This window comes from Oncorhynchus clarkii, chromosome 18 (assembly GCF_045791955.1).
Source record: "Oncorhynchus clarkii lewisi isolate Uvic-CL-2024 chromosome 18, UVic_Ocla_1.0, whole genome shotgun sequence".
Classification (NCBI taxonomy): Eukaryota; Metazoa; Chordata; class Actinopteri; order Salmoniformes; family Salmonidae; genus Oncorhynchus; species Oncorhynchus clarkii.
Genome location: NC_092164.1, coordinates 12,429,014 through 12,450,390, shown reverse-complemented (window position 1 = coordinate 12,450,390; position 21,377 = coordinate 12,429,014). Strand labels below are relative to the sequence as shown.

The 21,377-nt window shown below is 43.0% G+C and overlaps 1 protein-coding gene across 1 annotated transcript; it reads left to right on the top strand.

Moving 5' to 3' along the window:
• Nucleotides 1-3,717: 3,717 nt before the first annotated feature.
• Nucleotides 3,718-20,504, top strand: LOC139373005 (adhesion G-protein coupled receptor G7-like). The gene is made up of 16 exons (XM_071112951.1): nucleotides 3,718-3,811; nucleotides 4,653-5,750; nucleotides 6,561-6,665; nucleotides 6,789-6,898; nucleotides 7,340-7,483; nucleotides 7,600-7,685; nucleotides 7,893-8,026; nucleotides 8,236-8,349; nucleotides 8,562-8,731; nucleotides 9,253-9,405; nucleotides 13,881-13,993; nucleotides 14,376-14,707; nucleotides 14,991-15,072; nucleotides 15,507-15,665; nucleotides 15,960-16,119; nucleotides 16,365-20,504. The coding sequence occupies exons 1-16, from the start codon at nucleotides 3,775-3,777 to the stop codon at nucleotides 16,551-16,553; spliced, it is 3,186 nt and encodes a 1,061-aa protein (XP_070969052.1). The 5' UTR covers nucleotides 3,718-3,774; the 3' UTR covers nucleotides 16,554-20,504.
• The last annotated feature ends 873 nt before the right edge of the window (nucleotides 20,505-21,377 follow it).

Sequence of the window (21,377 nt, the reverse complement as noted above, 5' to 3'; positions counted from 1 at the left end):
CATCGTGCCAGGTAGTCCTGAGGAATGGTCCTGGGACTCAGGTCCTCCGAGAGAAAGAAAGAATAAGAGACAGCATACCTAAATTCACACAGGACACCGGATAAGGCATGAGAAGTACTCCAGATATAACAGACTGACCATAGCCCCCTGACACATAAACTACTGCAGCATAAATACTGGAGGCTGAGACAGGAGGGGTCAGGAGACACTGTGGCCCCATCCAATGATACCCCCGGACAGGGCCAAACAGGAAGGATATAACCCCACATACTTTGCCAAAGCACATCCCCCACACCACTAGAGGGATATCTTCAACCACCAACATACCATCCTGAGACTAGGCCGAGTATAGCCCACAAAGATCTCCGCCACGGCACAACCCAAATGAATGAGACAGGGCCAACCTCCCCATCAATAACTCAGACACCTGAACACCCATTATCACAGGTCCCCCCGGAACTCACATCCTTAATTAACCAAATGAATGAGAGCACAACATCTTCAACACCCCCCTACACACACACCTCCTTTAACTCCTATGTCCGAAGAATCTGAGCAACCCCACAATGTTTTTGAGGAATTGGAAAATTGTGTAATAAATCAGAGTGGTGATCGTATTGATAGATGTGTCCGTGTTGTGTACTGCAATAAATTCAGCAATACAAATATTTGTCTGTTTTTTCATTTCACATGTATGAATCAGAGCCTTGATTATGCAGTTTTTATGTGATGATCTTGGATACTCTTGGCAAACTTTTAGAAAGGGCTACAGATTTTGCAGGACCTCGGGATGTCTTACAACTTGAAATATGTGGAGATAGTCTGCAAAACACAGTATCTCTTGTTTTACCCAATGGCGAAGCAGATCTTGAACAATTTATAGCCCTGCTGGAGCGCCTTGTTCAATCTAATTTAGCCATCATTGCTGATAGGACCCTATAGCTTGTTGTACAAATAGTTCACCAACCCCTAGGCAGAGGGGGTCAGAGAAGGAAACTTGGTAGTCTCATGCAATCAGAAATCATAAACAATAAGAAGGCATATCTCATAAACGTTAACAATCCTGTTAATCAGTTATGCTTTGCAATAGGCCCATCACATTTACTCAACCCTGGATGTACTGATCTAGAAGCTTTACAAAAGGCTAGGGAGCTCCAAAATGCCGTCGATCTAGGTATACAGGAGGCTGTTGCTTTCTCTGACGTAGTCAAATTTGAAAATGTTCTGAACATCAAGATTGTGGTTTTGTACCATAGTAGAGGTAATTCAGCTCTCTTGAAATTCCAGAACAACCCACCACCTCATCCTCAGATTCTGTACTTTTATGTGCAAAACGCCCATTATTATGCTATTACCAACATCAGAGATTTTTTAGGAGCACCATATGTGTGTCCATCATGTCATACAGGCTACACCCGAAAGGGGGGCACTCTTGTCGTTATAACTGTTCAGTATGTCAGGATGAAAATTGTCCGATGCAACCCTTAAACCTAACACCCTGTGTGGATTGTCAACGCACATGTCATTCGGCCTACTGCTATGAAAAACACAACCTTAAACACAATTACAACCTTAAAATAGTCAACCCCAAAACTCACGTGTGTGGGATCATAAATTGCCCAATCTGTAAAGGGCCTTTGAAAAGCAGAGACACTGAAGTGGTTCAAGAAGTGCCACACGAGTGCTATATTCAGCCCTTGGCTGAAGATGAACATTCAGAGAAATATGTGTTTTATGACTTTGAGACTAATCAGCAATCCGGGGTTCATTTGCCTATTTTTGTAATCTACCATGACTTTCAAGGGTGAAAAGAGGTCGGCAGAGGGAACCAACTGTGCACTACTCGTTCTAAAACACTTCAGAAAACCCCAGTACAGAAACTTCACGTTTGTAGCTCACAATTCTAGAGCCTATGATTCCTATCTTCTTTTGAACCCCTTGATACAACAAGGCGTTGCACCCAGGGTCATAGCGCAAGGTAGTAATATCTTGTGTTTCGGAGACCCCGCTTTCAACCAGAGATACATTGACAGTCTAAATGTCTTACCTATGCGATTGCCTCTAATGCCTGAGGCCTTGGGTTTTGAAAACTCTGTGAAAGGGTGGTTTCCTAATTTCTTCACATCTGAGGAGAATCTACATTATATTGGATCTTATCCAAGCCCCATGAAATGTATTGGTGTGATCAAATGTCTCCCAAAGAGCGAGAGAGATTCATGACATGGTATGAGACAGTACGTCATATTACCTTGGATTTCTATAAAGAGATGGAGTCATACTGTGACAATGATGTGGTTATACTGCGTGAAGGATGCCTCAGATTCTGAGAATAGGTCATCAAAGATGCCGGCATTGACTCCTGGAGTGGTACAACTATTGCATCGGCATGCATGAAAACCTACCTTTACCCCCGGCATCTATAGCCATTTCATCGCATGACAACTACCGCCGACAATTCATGTCATACTCTTGCGGGTACATTCAATGGTTGGAGTACTTGGCCCAGGATAAAAACATTTTTATTCAACATGCTTTGAACGGCTATTGGGCCGTTTCACGGAGATGGATACACAGAGATTGACGGTGTTGAGACAGTGTTTGAGTACAACGGTTGTTTCTTCCACGGTTGTAAATCTTGCTTTGTGCCCCAGGCCATGTGCTTTGTGCCCAAGGTCACAGAGCCTTCCTCTGCGCCCGGTGCCCAGTTCGGGCATGGCGTTCAGCCCGGTTCCATGGTCGGTTCCGCGATCTGAGTGGGTGCTATGTCCCGCACCGGAGCCGCCAAATGTGGAACTCTACTCACGCTGCGCCTGTGTGTCTATTCTGTTTATTGTAGCAACTCCATTTCACCCAGTCAAATTCCTGTAAGGTGATTCTGAGTTCCTTGAAGGAGGAAGAAGGAGTAACGATTACAGTGACATCCGGCTCTCAGAAGACACAGGGTGGCGAGTACCTATCAGGTGAGCCAACAGTGATGACCCCCATTGTATTTTAAATACTATACTTCCTCACAGTCAACTTTTGCTAAAATTAGTCCTCTATCAAACGCTTTTTGAATATTCCAGACTCCCTGACTGTCTCGGGTTTATTTTACTTTTATTAAGCTGGACAGAGGGAAGAGACTATAAATGTAGGTCCATTATAATTTCAACATAGTTTCGATGTGGTTTGATTCAAATAATCAGATCTTGATGAGTTGGTTATGTTAATTCACTGTGTAGTGCTTGGGCAAAAAAAGCAAAACATGCACCCAGGAGGGCCCCAGGTTTGAGTTTGGGGAACCCTGTTCTAGAGAATTACACCCTCTAGTGGCCTCACATTCTAATCCAAACCTCCAAGACACTTCCATTACTTTGTTTTATTCTTCCACTCTAATCCGGAGATCTGATTACACCTGATCTAGTGGAAAACAGTTGTTATGTTTACCAAAACATGTACTGTAATTTGCCAGCTGCAACCAATAATGTTTTGCAAAGAGATGCTATTGGTTAATGCTATTGGTTGACTGGTCCTCACAGTATCCATCCATGTGTATCCATTTTATTCATCCAGTCATGTAGCTGATCTACTTGTGTGTGTCTTTACTGATCCTGTTGACAATGTGAGTTGTGTTGGAGTCAATGTACAGTACTTCCCCCTTAATATCAAAAGTAAATAATTAACTGGTATCTGCGCGTTACTGCAGTCTCTGTGACAGGAGGAGAGCAGCATAAGACCCACAGACGGTCTAATAATGTGCAGTCTGCTGACACTGGACGACTGGAAACAGCAGAGATGAAGGAGCTATGGATTATGGTTGTCTTTGCTACAGGTAAGACTTGCTATATATTTGATTCATTCAGGGTGGTTTTAGATGTTCAGACATACACTGACTGTACAAAACATGAAGAACACCTGCTTTTTCTATGACATAAACTGGCCAGGTGATTCCAGGTGAAAGCTATGATCCCTTGTATCAAGAATGGTCCATCACCGAAAGAACATCCAGTCAACTTGACACGACTGTGGGAAGCGTTGGAGTCAACATGGGCCAGCATCCCTGTCAAATGCTTTCAACACCTTGTAGAGTCCATACCCTGAAAAATTTAGGCTGTTCTGAGGGCAGAATATGTGTGTGTCTGTTGGGGAGTGTGTTCCTAATGTTTGGTATACTCAGTGTATGATGATGTTGTTAAGTTTCTTGTATGATTGAGAATTGTGTAGGAAATTTGCTTTCACTTCAAATGTGCAAAAATCTATGATTTATTTAACTTATCAATTGATTATTACCAATATGTGAATTTACTGTATTTACAGTTTGGTTTAAGTATTTAAAAGTTTGGTTTATGATTGATCAATGTTTTGTCTGTTTGCTGTGAAGAATACATTAGTGTCATTCAAGACATTGTTTCAGACGTTCTTTTATGCAGACACTATTGACGGTGAATAGACTACTGTCAGGTCTCAGATACAGTTGATAACAGAGTAGCCTTTGCTATCAACCGTTTATTGGCAGTGATAATGACTTATTTCTGTTATAAAGTACAGTAGAAAACATTTCTACACTGATGCAGATGAAACTGGAACAGCATGGATCATCTGCTATGATTATAGGAACTGACACTATGTATCCTTGTTTATGTTGTTTACTGAGTTAATACTCTTTTTTAAAGTCTCTTTTCAACAGGGGGATCTCACCACATCCTCTGCCATTCCAACCACCATTGAAATAACTATCCAAACTACTGATGACCCTATAACCCCTGACCCTTCAGCTACTGACACTCCAACTACTGAGTCTACAAGTACTGATTCCCCTTTAACCCCTGACCCTACATCTACCGATTCCCCTTTAACCCCTGACCCTACAACTACCGATTCCCCTATAACCTCTGACACTATATCTACCGATTACACTCTAACCCCTGAATATGGAACTACTGATTCCTCTATAACCCCTGAATCTGCAACTACTGATTCCACTATGACCCCTGACCCTACATCTACTGATTCCCCTATAACCCCTGAACCTACACTTACTGATTATCCTATAACCCCTGACCCTACAACTACTGATTCCCTCATAACCCCTGACCCTACACCTACTGATTCCCCTATAACCCCTGACCCTACAACTACTGATTCCCCTATAACCCCTGACCCTAGAACTACTGATTCCCTTATAACCCCTGACCCTAGAACTACTGATTCCCTTATAACCCCTGACCCTACATCTACTGATTCCCCTATAACCCCTAACCCTACATCTACCGATTCCCCTATAACCTCTGACCCTACATCTACCGATTACTCTATAACCCCTGACCCTAGAACTACTGATTCCCTTATAACCCCTGACCCTACATCTACTGATTCTCCTATAACCCCTGACCCTACACCTACTGATTCTCCTATAACCCCTGACCCTACACCTACTGATTCTGCTATAACCCCTGACCTTACACCTATTGACACTCCAACTGCCGAATACCTAACTACTACTGGTCTTCCAACTACTGGTTACCCTACCTCTATCCCTATCACCAGTACCAGTCTCCCAAACACCTCTACCACCACCACCACCTCTCCTACCACCTCTACTACCACCACCACCACCACCACCACCACCACCACCACCACCACCACCACCACCACCACCACCACCACCTCTACCACCACAACCCCTCCTCTGGTCTGTATCAACAGTGGTGAGCTGCAGAGTGGCGTCTGTATCTGTCCTGATGAGTGGACCGGAGAGACCTGTTCAGAGGGTACATCCACACACTTACACTATACCTAACCCTGGATCTACCATTCAGACTCCTCCACAATACTATACTACTATACCTAACCCTAGATCTACCATTCAGACTCCTCCACAATACTACACTACTATACCTAACCCTGGATCTACCATTCAGACTCCTCCACAATACTACACTACTATACCTAACCCTGGATCTACCATTCAGACTCCTCCACAATACTACACTACTATACCTAACCCTGGATCTACCATTCAGACTCCTCCACAATACTACACTACTATACCTAACCCTGGATCTACCATTCAGATTCCTCCACAATACTACACTACTATACCTAACCCTGGATCTACCATTCAGACTCCTCCACAATACTACACTACTATACCTAACCCTGGATCTACCATTCAGACTCCTCCACAATACTACACTACTATACCTAACCCTGGATCTACCATTCAGACTCCTCCACAATACTACACTACTATACCTAACCCTGGATCTACCATTCACAGTACACACCACTACATTACTATACCTAACCCTGGATCTACCATTCACAGTACACACCACTACACTACTATACCTAACCCTGGATCTACCATTCACAGTACACACCACTACAATACTATACCTAACCCTGGATCTCACATTCACAGTACACACCACTACAATACTATACCTAACCCCGGATCTCACATTCACAGTACACACCACTACAATACTATACCTAACTCTGGATCTCTCATTCAGAATGTATATTTCATGTTCAGTCATACATTTGGTTCATGTTGAAATATATTTTCCTTCCTATAGGGAATTTCTGCAATTCCACCATCATTGGTCATTTCTCCTACCCAAGAACAACGGTTGGCTGGTCTGCTTATTCAAAAGAGTTGTGTGATGAGAAGACAACCAGTGGTACGTTATTCACCACTTTTATGTCCCTAAAATGAGAAAAATGTTTTTGTCTGTTACAGTCCTAATTAATGTTGGACTAGGTAACACAAAACCTTGAGTATCTGTTCATCTTGGTTCCTCCAGCTGGTTTATCAAGAGCCTCAGCAAGATGTTTGAATGACACTGGATCTCCAATGTTTGGTCCTCCTCATGAACTGCAGTGTGAATTTACCCTCGGTGACATTCAAGGAAATGTAAGTCAATAAGCATATTTTTTATGATCCTGAAATTTGACAAGTCTCGATGTTGCGTTACTTAGGTCATCATTATGAGGAGTGGATCTTACAGTTTGAAGATCAGTAACAACTGGCTTCTACCTTCAGATCATGTATTCTGCTCCTTTATTCTGCTTAACAGGTGATGCAGAACATTCTTTTTTATCTGTTTCACATTACGGTATTTGGGGCATTTTGTAATTTAGCAGACTCTTATCCAGAGCGACATTTTCATACTGGTCCCTCATGGGAATGAAACCCACAACCCTGGTGTTGCAAGTGCCTTGCTCTACCAACTGATCCACATATTTAATAGTGACAATTTTAATATTGAAATGTACTCACAGTTGGTAGTGCAACTTCACTTCCACAATGTTCTGTTGACAAACAATACTAAAATCTTTGTCTCTCCCTGTTCAGATCTCCAGCAGTTCAGGTGATTTACTACAGTTGGCCTTCAGTACTCAGATCCTGACCTCCCAACCAGAGCAGCTGTCAGCTGACAACATCACCACAGCAGCTCAGATAGCTAACACACTGCTTCAGTCTGCAAATATCACAGAGGTATAACATGTTTTGAAATCAAGTCGTGACTATAACATGTTCTGGAGAGAAACGTAAGGTTGTCACTGCAGTGATTTGAACACGAGGTTCATCCCCTGGTTTTGATTATGTTGCAGGACATTGCAGTGGCAGCTGTAACCACCATCAGTCAGCTGCTGAATGCCAGTGAGGAGAGTACACAGGAGAGAGACGCTGTCCAAAAGTACAGGAGTGTGTGTGTGTGTGTGTGTGTGTGTGTGTGTGTGTGTGTGTGTGTGTGTGTGTGTGTGTGTGTGTGTTTGTCTGTGTGAGCGTGCATGTGTGGTGGTGTGTATTTCTACATATGCTTGAGTTTATGTGTGTACGTGTGCCTCAGTGCGTGTCTGTATGGGTGCATGTAAACTAATGTTTTTCTGTGTTTCTCTCCCAGCCTCACAGAGACCCTGGAGAAGTTTTCCCTGGACCAGCACAATAATGTGTCCTTGGTGGTTCAGCCCAACCTGGCAGTCCAGTCTGTCCAAGTACCAAGTGACACAGTAGGGATCCAGTTTACTGCTCTGACTGGTGAGTGGGACTGCTAGTGAACCTACACACTGGCATTTAAATTGATAGTTTATGTCTGTGTAAAACTTATAATTTTTCAAATGTTTCTCCTCTGCTGTTGGTCAATAAGGTTTGGTATGGATTGTATCTGTTGTTCTACAGACAAGTACAGAATTAACACTATATTGTTCTGCTTTCGATTGCTAAATCAGTTTAATCTCCGTCTCCAGGAAGATCTGGTAATTTTGTGGCCAACAGAATTCATCTCAACACCAATACCTCTGAACTGATAGCTGACAAAGGAGGTTCAACCGATGTCCAGATTGTCATAAAATTCCCATCAGGTGAGTCAATGTTGGTATGCAAACATAATGTATCCTTCCTTATACCACTTTCACCGAGAGAACTTAACTGCTCTTTGTGGTCGTCGAAAACAGGTAAGCAGTGCCACAAATATTGATTGTTCAATAAAGTTGAGTCACATGAGATAAGCCTATAAGGCAAGGTCAAGCTACTATGTATATATTTCTCCCTCTCTCTCCCTCACTACACTCAGTTTTACGTAGTAAAAACACAAACAACTCCATTGGTTTTGTGCTCTACCAAAACGACCGGTTCTTCAAGTCCAGGGCTTTCAGTGCTTCTTCAGGGACCAGCAGAAGGGTCATCTCTGCTAACCTGGGACAAGTGTCTGGGTTACATGTTGAGATGCTCTTCAAGCCCACAGTAAGATTTATCTTAGAATCAATAAATGCATAGCGGTCCAAATTCTCTGGGAAACATAATGGGAAGTTAATTATTATCTTAGTCATGTGTCAAACTCATTCCACGGAAGGTTGAGTTGCTGTGGCTTTTTGCTTCTCCCTTGTACTTGATTGATGAATTAAGGTCACTATTTAGTAAGGAACTCCCCTCGTCTGATTGTCTGTCTTAATTGAAAGGAAAAGACTAAAACCAGCAGACACTAGGCCCTGCATGGAACGAGTTTGACAACCCTGATCAAAGTTTCCATTGACGCTTATATTTTGGCCAGTGAACAGGGAAGCAAGTTTTTGATAGTGAACCAGGAAGCATATGTTGTCTTGTATATAATATGATCTATAATAATTATTTCCCACATGTGCTTAATGACCTGTTGTATTTCACAATTTACTTTATGATGATTATTTTTTAAATAAGGAATACTGTGAGTGCATGTCTTTTGCTGAAGGATTTACAGTGAGTTTGTGTCTGTTCTCACTTCTCAGGCTGTTCCCAACACCTCCCTCTATGACTTTGCCTGCGTGTCATGGAACTACACGTTGAAAGACTGGAGCACCTTTGGCTGCTCCAAAGTCAACCACTCAGCAGACGGCCTGCGATGTTTCTGTAATCACACCACTAACTTTGCTGTGCTGATGGTGAGTAGCTAGCTGCATTCATCTTCCTTTTACTGACCACACTCTGACCTATGGAGGGATTCACAAACTTTTTTGGCCCATGACCCAATTTTGATATGTGATAATTCTCCTAATAATTCTCCTTTTTTTGTAGTAATTAAGATGGGGTATGACAGTCAGTTACAAAACATTCTAACAGTGTTTCTGATTGTCTTCTCAATTCCCATCACACACTTTTAATGTGGGACTATGATAGTCAATTGTAAATTTGTCTGACATAATGTCTCTTATCTCACCACCACTAATGAGATGGTGATATAGGAGACATACAGTGGGGCAAAAAAGTATTTTGTCAGCCACCAATTGTGCAAGTTCTCCCACTTAAAAAGATGAGAGAGGCCTGTTTTCATCATAGGTACACTTCAACTATGACAGACAAAATCAGGAAAAAAAATCCAGAAAATCACATTGTAGGATTTTTTATTAATTTATTTGCAAATTATGGTGGAAAAAAAGTGTTTGGTCAATAACAAAAGTTTATCTCAATACTTTGTTATATACCCTTTGTTGGCAATGACAGAGGTCAAACGTTTTCTGTAAGTCTTCACAAGGTTTTCACACACTGTTGCTGGTATTTTGGCCCATTCCTCCATGCAGATCTCCTCTAGAGCAGTGATGTTTTGGGGCTGTTGCTGGGCAACATGGACTTTCAACTCCCTCCAAAGATTTTCTATGGGGTTGAGATCTGGAGTCTGGCTAGGCCACTCCAGGACCTTGAAATGCTTCTTACGAAGCCACTCCTTCATTGCCCGGGCAGTGTGTTTGGGATCATTGTCATGCTGAAAGACCCAGCCACGTTTCATCTTCAATGCCCTTGCTGATGGAAGGAGGTTTTCACTCAAAATCTCACGATACATGGCCCCATTCATTCTTTCCTTTACACGGATCGTCGCCCTGGTCCCTTTGCAGAAAAACAGCCCCAAAGCATGATGTTTAACATCATACTGATCCCCATGCATCACAGTAGGTATGGTGTTCTTTGGATGCAACTCAGCATTCTTTGTCCTCCAAACACGACGAGTTGAGTTTTTACAAAAAATTATATTTTGGTTTCATATGACATTCTCCCAATCTTCTTCTGGATCATCCAAATGCTCTCTAGCAAACTTCAGACGGGCCTGGACATGTACTGGCTTAAGAAGGGGGACACGTCTGGCAATGCAGGATTTGAGTCCCTGGCGGCGTAGTGTGTTACTGATGGTAGGCTTTGTTACTTTGGTCCAAGCTCTCTGCAGGTCATTCACTATGTCCCCCCGTGTGGTTCTGGGATTTTTGCTCACTGTTCTTGTGATCATTTTGACCCCACGGGGTGAGATCTTGCGTGGAGCCCCAGATCGAGGGAGATTATCAGTGGTCTTGTATGTCTTCCATTTCCTAATAATTGCTCCCACAGTTGATTTCTTCAAACCAAGCTGCTTACCTATTGCAGATTCAGTCTTCCCAGCCTGGTGCAGGTCTACAATTTTGTTTCTGGTGTCCTTTGACAGCTCTTTGGTCTTGGCCATAGTTGAGTTTGGAGTGTGACTGTTTGAGGATGTGGACAGGTGTATTTTATACTGATAACAAGTTCAGACAGGTGCCATTGATACAGGTAACGAGTGTAGGACAGAGGAGCCTCTTAAAGAAGAAGTTACAGGTCTGTGAGAGCCAGAAATCTTGCTTGTTTGTAGCTGACCAAATACTTATTTTCCACCATAATATGCAAATAAATTCATAAAAAATGTGATTTTCTGGATTTTTTTTCCTAATTTTGTCTGTCATAGTTGAAGTGTACCTATTTTAAGTAGGAGAACTTGCACAATTGGTGGCTGACTAAATACTTTTTTTGCCCCACTGTACTTGATGCATGTTGCTTTGGATCTTCTCAAAATCAGGGGGTGTGATTTACAATGCTCCCTCATCTCTGCTGTCACTTCCAACCTGGATCGTTATTTGGTTTTAATGCAGACTAGTGCACTAAATACAGCTTCACACCGATATGAGCTATCAAAGGGTACCATGAGTTGTAATGCTCGGAGGGAGACGGCAGGATATTTATTCCCTTTGCGTCAGGAACCAAAATGCTTTATGCATTCAGTCATAAGGGCACAGAGCGAGACCCAGGTGCAGATACGGGAGGTAAATGGTTCGAGTCTTTGATATTTATTAGTATCCAAGGGGCAGGCAAGAGATCATAAGGTCAGAGTCCAGGAGGTACAGAGTGGCAGGCAGGCTCGAGGTCAGGGCAGGCAGTATGGTCCGGCAGGCTTGGGGTCAGGGCAGGCAGTATGGTCAGGCAGGCGGCAGGCCAGGGTCAAAACCGGGAGGACTAGCAAAAAACAGAGAAGGAAAAAGTAGGAGCACGGCGTAACATGCTTGTTGACTTGACAAAACAAGACGAACTGGCACAGACAGACAGACAGACAGAAAACACAGATATAAATACCCAGTGGATAATGGGGAAGATGGGTGACACCTGGAGTGGGTGGAGACAAGCACAAGGACAGGTGGAACAGATCAGGGTATGACAATAATGGCTCTTGAAGCTTTTGATTTCACTTACTGGCATGTCAACTGAGGCAGGTTAACAGTCGAACAAATTTCTCTCCAGTAATAAATATTTTCTCTGAATCCACTGATCCAGTCACTCATCTGTAGAATGTTTTGCATTTCCCCTGCATGCTTGCGTTCAGTTCGTTCCATTTCCCAAATATGTAATTTACATAGGCAACAACACGTTGTTTCTTTTCATTACAAAGAAAGTCAACAAAGGCGTTTTTTTCTTTTGCCCACCAGTCAATCCCATAGAATCTGTTTTTTTGTCAATATAGTCACGCATCCTCTGTGCTGTTTCATGCTCGAGAATCGTGAGACAGAACAATATGTCACCGTGAATAACATCCCCGACATGTAGCGAACAAAAGTAAATGAATTGGCATCTTGGCCCTGACAACAAATGTCCATTTGGAAAGCTGGGGACTTTTTGAGTGGTTCAGTCAGTTTCCCATTGATTGCTAGCTATAGAATCAATTTTTAGATTCAGTGTTAGCTGACAAAGGTATTGATGTGAGTTTCTGTGCCTCCCAATTCGCCTGAGAATAGGGTGACCACATATCCCGGATTGTGCGGAATTTTGGAACATTGTCCTGCAAACAATCACATCCCAGATTGTATCCATAAATTCAAACACCACCATCAGTCAGACATTCCAACCTGTCTCTTGCAGTCACGTTGAGAGAGAGACTTTTTATAAAAGCTGTTTATTATATACCTTTTTTCAATTGACATTTCTTTGTATATATATCCATAAAAATTATGCCAGTTGAATCACGATTTCGACTGGCTAAGAAACACTGCCTCCCTGTCAAATCTCCAAGTGTTGTTGAAAATGAAATGTTAGTCTAAAAGAAATGTGAGATAATGTCTAGATGCTTTTTATAGTGGAGATCAAGTTTATACATTGACTGGCTGGGCTGATGACAGTGGACAGCGCAGTCAGATGGAACAGAGAAAATAGGCATTTTAACATCATAGATTTAGCCAGTGGAATAGACGCACACTTGTGGAATAGACACCAGCTGGAATGTAGTTTGAGCCAAACAGCATTCAGGATTAGACCCACACATTGTATAAAAAAGCTGAAACAATTTCTTGGAAGATCACTTAATGATTAATTAGTATTCTGCATTACAGAATCAAATATAATAGCATAGTATAATGTCACTGTTACACTAAAAACACCCCCCCATGAGATTTAGGATGGTTAGCTGAACAGTCCCAAAAGATGATAATGCAGCCAAACCTCAACAGTGCACACGCCACTAAGCAGAATGTGGTTTGATTGAAAAAAATTCAGGAAGGCTATATACTAACACCATCTGCTCTAATTTGCGCATGAAACAGTAACTCAAGAATATCTAAATGCATATTCTCATGAATCTGATTGAGATTAAACGATTGGCAATCAGATGCATTTTGGACATTTCATTGGCAAAACAGGAAGAATTATCATTTGTGATTGACAGATGATGCATTGGTCTATTTTGAAGTTAGGTACAGGGTAGGTTACACTGTCCCATAAATCCTCCTGTTGTCTCGCATTTGTGCATTTGAAATGTGGTCACCTTAACTGGGAATGATTCAAGTGCAACGGTCAAGTGCAGCCTTCTGCCACAATCTAAGGCGCACTCTGGTTTAATTTTATGTTTAATATTTGAATCATTTTTATTTAAATTAAGGTTAACCACATTAAATTAAGGTTAACCACAGGGATTTTGAGATTACGTTTTTTGCAGGATTTTGGAAATTCTCATTTTCATATCAGGTGACCCCTCGTGTGAGAACCGCTGACCTATGGTTTACGTTAGCATATCCAGACACATGAGGGTGATGACTTTATACAGTATGACTGTGACAGAAACTTTGTGTTGAAATGTATTTTTTCTTTCTTTCTATAGTCATTCAGGAGGGATTATAAATACGCTGATGAGCTAAACTGGATCACCACATTGGGATGCTCCATGTCCATCATAGGGTTGAGTTTAACATTAACATTCCAGATGGTGACCAGGTAAGATCCTACAGTGTCCAGAACCAATTCAAAATATACAATAACATTCCAGATCGTTACCCGGTAAGATCCTACAGGGTTCCAGAACCAATTCAAAATATACAATAACATTCCAGATCGTTACCCGGTAAGATCCTACAGGGTTCCAGAACCAATTCAAAATATACAATAACATTCCAGATCGTTACCCAGTAAGATCCTACAGGGTTCCAGAACCATTTCAAAATATTGGGTGTTTCTCAATAGTGTAAAGAAGCCCTTTGTCTGATCCAACAGGACTTGATAGGTGAAACTATTATAAAACCCACTATTAATGAACCAACACATCCATAGCTACACATATAACTTCCCTAACATAGTGTTGTCTATCACCTGTCCCTAGGAAATCACGCAAAACCAACCCAACGGTCCTCTTAATGAGCGTCTGCATGTGTCTCCTGATCTTCACCCTCCTCTTCATGTTGGGAGTGGACAACCCTCATAAACAGCTGGGCAAACCTGAAATACAGAAGGACAACATTCTCCCCCTGTCCGACACACACACAGAGCGGGACAGAGGGCCCTGTACTGCAGTGGCAGTCCTGCTGCAGTACTTCCTGTTGGGGACGTTCACCTGGAACACGCTGTTCGCCACACATGTCTTCCTGATGATCAGAAACAGCCTGGCCACCAGCCCATCACACTTCACAGCCTATACCGTGGCCATCGGATGGGGTAGGACAGCATGGAGGAAAATAAAGTATTTAGTAGTTTAGTAGTTTTTTTTTTAAATTTGATTTTAGTAGTTTCAGGAGCTTTGGCTGGCATTAGCCCGTGGCTCCTTGAACTAAAACTAATGCTAGGTGATATTTTCAGGCTCTAATAAGCCTGAAATAGAACTTAAAAGCTACTTGTATAGTGATGTAATGTCTTTAGAGGATGTATGTGTGGTATATATACTCTGTATATGGCTGCATGCAAATCTACCAGGAAATAACAACATCATTCTCTCCTTTAGGACTGCCTGCAGTTGTGGTGGCCCTCACCTTAGGAATTAGTTACAGAGTGGATGATCCACTGGGATACAGGCAGGAGGAATTGTAAGAAAATTCTTTACTATACTACTGCCGTACTGAACTATACTGTACTGTACTGTACTATACTAAGCTATACTTTACTGTACTATACTACTACACCTGAGTGCTGTGCTGAACTACAATTTACTTCCTCTTCTGTGGTTATTTTATAATAGGTTCAATTTAAATTAAAGTGGGGCAATTGCTTTATAGTTAAGTTATTACATAACTCCTGATGTTAAAGGTTATCCCTATCAATGTTCGTATGCATGCTAATAATTGGCCAAAGGCAATGTAAATATATTTATTCTTAAAAAAATAATGATGATCCGTTTTGTTCAAAGGTTTCTTGTTTACTTATGCCACCCACCATGTCTACTTCATACCACGTTATTCAAATCACTGGTGTCCTGTTTTGTCACTGTCCCACTCTCTAACTCATTCATTTGACCTCTCAGTTGCTGGCTTGCTGCCCTCGATCCAAAGGGGAACTTTGACTTCAAGCTGCCAATGTTTTGGGGGTTCCTGATCCCCGTGGCGTTCATGCTTATCTTCAACACAGTGGTGTTGGTATGTTTTACAGTTACAACATGCAAGACCAACCCACATTTAACCAGGTAACGTTAACGAGGGAATTTTGGGGACACAAAGTAGAACGTTGTAGTCATAATTGATTTAAATGCCTCCTAACGAGCTTGTTAATTTTTTAAAATTGTATTTCAGTGAAAAGCTGTTATAAATCAAATGTATTATTATTTTGTCATTATTAATTCAGTCATTAGTAATCAAATCATACAATTTAATGAGCACCGTGCACTAACCCACTCAGTCAATGGTAGCATACTGTTCTTATACCACAGCATTACAACAGTCTATTACAGCACTCTAAGTATGTTGGTTATGTTTCCCAGTACAAGACACACATCGATGAAGAAGAAGTTCCTCAGTAGCTTTTCTCTGGCTGTGGTGCTCGGTCTCTCCTGGATCCTGGGCTATCTGTTGCTCATTACACAGAACCAGACCATGTACACCATACTCAACATCTCCTTCTGTGTTCTCACCACCACTCAGGTAGTAAACGTATGCACTCACTACTGTAAGTCACTCTGGATAAGAGTGTCTGCTGAATGAATCAAACGTCAACTAGAAATACTAGTGTACTATTGTACCACAGAATCGAGACATTAATGAAAATTAGACACCTAGTAAACATAAATAAATTGAGCTGGTCTTTATGGAAACACTACCTTTGTTTGTCCTTGTGTGTTCCTGAAAATACTTGATAATGTCTTTGTGTTTTTGCTTTTGCTCCACAGGGCTTGCAGATTTTCATTCTGTTCACAGCAAGAACAGCAATTGTCAAGAAAATGATGGCAGATGCTTTGAAATCTGTCTCTAGTGTTGAGATCCCACGTCACACCAAGAGGTTCAGTCTATGGCGTGGCAAGCGCAAAGAAAATGTTGAATCATACACACAGCTGGACACTATTCTGTCAACACATTAACACCTTAACTGCCACAGAAAAAGTATTTTCCTGAAAAATGTCTATTTAACCTTAAACTCGTTAGGGATAGGCGGGACGCAAATGTCTCAACTGGCCAATTGCCAGGGAAAATGCAGAGCGCCAGATTCAAATAAAATACTATAAAATACAAACTTTAATTAAATCACACATGTAAGATACTCAATTAAAGCTATACTCGTTGTGAATCCAGCCAACGTGTCAGATTTTAAAAATTTTCGGCGAAAGCATAAGAAGCTATTATCTGATAGCTTGCACCATCTGCACCAGCAGTAAACAAAGGAGTTAGCATATTTCAACCCTGCAGGCGGTACACAAAACCCTGAAATAAAATATAAAACATGCATTACCTTTGACGAGCTTCTTTTGTTGGCACTCCAATATGTCCCATAAACATCACAATTGGTCCTTTTGTTAGATTAATTCCGTCCATATATATCCAAAATGTCCATTTATAAAGCGCGTTTGATCCAGAAAAAAACAGCTTACAAAAAACACGTCACTCCAAAATATTTCAAAAGTTGCCTATAAACTTTGCCAAAATATTTCAAACTACTTTTGTAATAATACTTTAGGTATTTTTAAACGTTAATAATTGATCAAATTGTAGACGGGGCAATCTGTGTTCAATACAGGAATGAAAACAAACCAGCGCCACTTTTCACGTCTTGCGCAACTCACGAAAGTGTACCCAGTTCCTAGTTGGCCTACTTCTTCATTGCACAAAGGAATAACCTCAACCAAATTTCAAAGACTGGTGACATCCAGTGGAAGCGGTTATATTTCCTAAGAAATATCCCTTGGCAATAACAAGTCAGGGAACAGAGAGAGGCAAAAAAAAAAGCACAATTCTGAACAGTTAGTCCTCGGGGTTTTGCCTGCTACATAAGTTCTGTTATACTCACAGACATGATTCAAACAGTTTTAGAAACTTCAGGTCACCTGCACATCTATGAATGTTTGTGTAAAAAAATATAGAGTCTAATAATGAAAACCACATGATAATTGTAATAAATGGCATGATAAAATATGGTAAATAAAATGCATATGTTGAATTTCATTTAATTTGGTTGTCAACTGCTCAGTTGAGCTGCCTCTTAAAGGGTTCATTTTCACCTAATTCACAAAAAAAAGAAAGAAAATATATAATTTTTTATTTCACCTTTATTTAACCAGGTAGGCCAGTTGAGAACAAGTTCTCATTTACAACTGCGACCTGGCCAGTTAAAGCAAAGCAGTGCGACAAAAACAACAACACAGAGTTACACATGGGATAAACAAACATACAGTCAATAACACAATAGAAAAACAAGTATACAGTGTGTGCAAATGAAGTAAGGAGCTACGGCAATACATTGGCCAATAGTCGTGAAGTAATTACAATTTAGCAATTAAACACTGGAGTGATATATGTGCAGATCACGATGGATGTGCAAGTAGAAATACTGGTTTGCAAAAGAACAGAAAAACAAAAAACAAATATGGGGATGAGGTAGGTAGTTGGTTGGATGGGCTATTTACAGATGGGCTGTGTACAGCTGCAGCGATCGGTAATCTGCTTTGACAGCTGACGCTTAAAGTTAGTGAGGGAGATATAAGTCTCCAACTTCAGTGATTTTTGCAATTCGTTCCAGCCATTGGCAGCAGAGAACTGGAAGGAAAGCTGACCAACGGAGGTGTTGGCTTTGGGGGTGACCAGTGAAATATACTTGCTGGAGTGCCTGCTACGGGTGGGTGTTGCTATGCTGGCCAGTGAGCTGAGATAAGGCGGAGCTTTACCTAGCAAAGACTTATAGATGACCTGGAGCCAGTGGGTTTGGAAAAAATATGTAGCGAGGACCAGCCAATGAGAGCATACAGGTCGCAGTGGTGGGTAGTATATGGGGATTTGGTGTCAAAACGGATGGCACTGTGATAGATTGCATCCAATTTGCTGAGTAAAGTGTTGGAGGCTATTTTGTAAATGACATCGCCCAAGTCAAGGTTCGTTAGGATAGTCAGTTTTATGAGGGTAGGTTTGGCAGCATGAGTGAAGGAGGCTTTGTTGTGAAATAGGAAGCCAATTCTATATTTAACTTTGGATTGGAGATGCTTAATGTGAGTCTGGAAGGAGAGTTTACAGTCTAGCTGGACGCCTAGGTATTTATAGTTGTCCACATATTCTAAGTCAGAACCGTCCAGAGTGGTGATGCTAGTTGAGCATACATTTAGTTTTACTAGAATTTAAGAGCAGTTGGAGGCCACGGAAGGAGTGTTATATGGCGTTGAAGCTTGTTTGGAGGTTTGTTAACACAGTGTCCAAAGATGAGCCAGATGTATACAGAATGGTGTCGTCTGCGTAGAGGTGGATCAAAGAATCAACCGCAGCAAGAGCGACATCATTGATATGTACAGAGAAAAGAGTCGGCCCGAGAATTGATCCCTGTGGCACACCCATAGAGACTGCCAGAGGTCCGGACAACAGGCCCTCCGATTTGACACACTGAACTCTGAGAAGTAGTTAGTGAATCAGGCGAGGTAGTCATTAGAGAAACCAAGGATGTGTAGTCTGCCGATAAGAATACAGTGATTGACAGAGTCGAAAGCCTTGGCCATGTCGATGAAGACGGCTGCACAGTATTGTTTTTTATTGATGGTGGTTATGATATCGTTTAGAACCTTGAGCCTGGCTGAGGTGACCAGTTCGGAAACCGGACTTCATAGCGGAGAAGGTACTGTGCGATTCGAGATGGTCGGTGATCTGTTTGTTTACTTGGCTTTCAAAGACTTTAGAAAGGCAGGGCAGGATGGATATAGGTCTGTAACAGTTTGGGTCTAGAGTGTCACCCTCTTTGAAGAGGGGGGATGACCGTGGCTGCTTTCCAATCTTTAGGAATCTCAGACGATACGAAAGAGAGGTTGTAACAGACTAGTAATTGCGACAATGGCGGCGGATAATTTTAGGAAGAGAGGGTCCAGATTGCCTAGCCCAGCTGATTTGTCGGCAGAGCTGTTGGCCGGGGTTGGGGTAGCCAGGTGGAAAGCAAGGCCAGTGACAGTGTTACCTAGCCTTAAGGCAGTGGGCAGCTGCGAGGAGGTGCTCTACTTCTCCATGGACTTTAGTGTCCCAAAACTTTTTGGAATTTGTGCTGCAGGATGAAAATTTATGTTTGAAAAAGCTAGCCTTTGCTTTCCTAACTGACTGTGTATATTGGTTCCTGACTTCCCTGAAAAGTTCCATATCGCGGGGACTATTCGAAGCTAGTGCAGTGTGCCACAGGATGTTTTGTGCTGGTCAAGGGCAGTCAAGTCTGGAGTGAACCAAGGCTATATCTATTCTTACTTTTACATTTTTTGAATGGGGCGTGCTTATTTAAGATGGTGAGGAAGGCACTTTTGAAGAGCAACCAGGCATCCTCAACTGATGGGATGAGGTCAATATCCTTCCAGGATACCCGGGCCAGGTCGAAAGGCCGAAAGGTTTTTAGGGAGCTTTTGACAGGGATGAGTGGTGGTCGTTTGACCGCGGACCCATAATGAAGAAAATGTACGCTCACCACGCTGCACTTGGTCTGGTCATTTCCCTGATGACGTTCGTGACAGAACTACCCACCACAAACGGACCAAGCGGCATGGCCGGGAGGAGCAGTGTTTTCTGGAGGAATGGACATGGGAGGAGATCTTGGAAGGCAAGGGACCCTGGGCAAAGGCTGGAGAGTATCGGCGTCCAAGGGAGGAGATAGAGGCGGCGACAATACGAGGAGTTGGCACAGCGGAGCAGGTACGAGAGGGAGCCGCAAAAATTTATTTTTGGGGGGCACACGAGGAGATTGGCTGAGTCAGGTTGGAGACCTGAGCCAACTCCTCGTGCTTACCGTAGGGAGTGTGGTACTGGTCAGGCACCGTGTTATGCGGTGGAGCACACGTTGTCTCCAGTGCGCGTTCAGAGCCCGGTGCGCTACATTCCAGCTCCCCGCATTGGATGGGCTAGAGTGGGCATCCAGCCAGGACGGATGGTGCCGGCTCAGAACGCCTGGCCTCCAGTGCGTCTCTTCGGCCCAGGATATCCTGTGTCGGCTCTGCGCACTGTGTCTCCGGTGTGTCTGCACAGCCCAGTGCGTCCTGTGCCAGCGCCCTGCATTTGCCAGGCGAAGGTAACCATCCAGCCAGGACGGGTTGTGCAGGCTCTACGCTCGAGAACTCACACTGGGCCATGAAGGCGCACTGATCCGGTGCCTGCTCCAAGAACCAAGCTTCCAGTATGTCACCCCAGCCTGGTGAGTCCTGTGCCTGCTCCCAGAACCAGGCCTCCTGTATGTCTCCCCAGCCTGGTGAGTCCTGTGCCTGCTCCCAGAACCAGGCCTTCTGTATGTCTCCCCAGCCTAGTAAGCCCTGTGGCAGCTCCACGCAGCAGGCGTCACTCCAGTAATGATCCATGGCCTGAAGCCTCCAGTGATGATCCATGGCACGACGCCTCCAGTGATGATCCATGGCCGACGCCTCCAGTGATGATCCATGGCACGAAGCCTCCAGTGATGATCCATGGCACGAAGTCTCCAGTGATGATCCATGGCACGAAGCCTCCGGTGATGATCCATGGCATGAAGCCACTGGTGATGATCCCATGGCACGAAGCCTCCAGTGATGATACATGGCCCGGGGCCTGCAGCGAAGGTTCCCAGTCCGGGGCCTGCAGCGAAGGTCCCCAGCGAAGGCCTGCAGCGAGGGTCCCCAGTCCGGGGCCTGCAGCGAGGGTCCCCAGTCCGGGGCCTGCAGCGAGGGTCCCCAGTCCGGGGCCTGCAGCGAGGGTCCAAAGTCCGGGGCCTG

Bases quoted from the DNA above. Each gene is read 5' to 3' on its own strand.
- LOC139373005 (XM_071112951.1), top strand. From the start codon at position 3,775: ATGAAGGAGCTATGGATTATGGTTGTCTTTGCTACAG. The intron at 6,899-7,339 runs GTAAGTCAATAA...CTCCCTGTTCAG, and splicing joins TCGGTGACATTCAAGGAAAT to ATCTCCAGCAGTTCAGGTGA. The intron at 15,666-15,959 runs GTAACGTTAACG...TATGTTTCCCAG, and splicing joins ACCAACCCACATTTAACCAG to TACAAGACACACATCGATGA.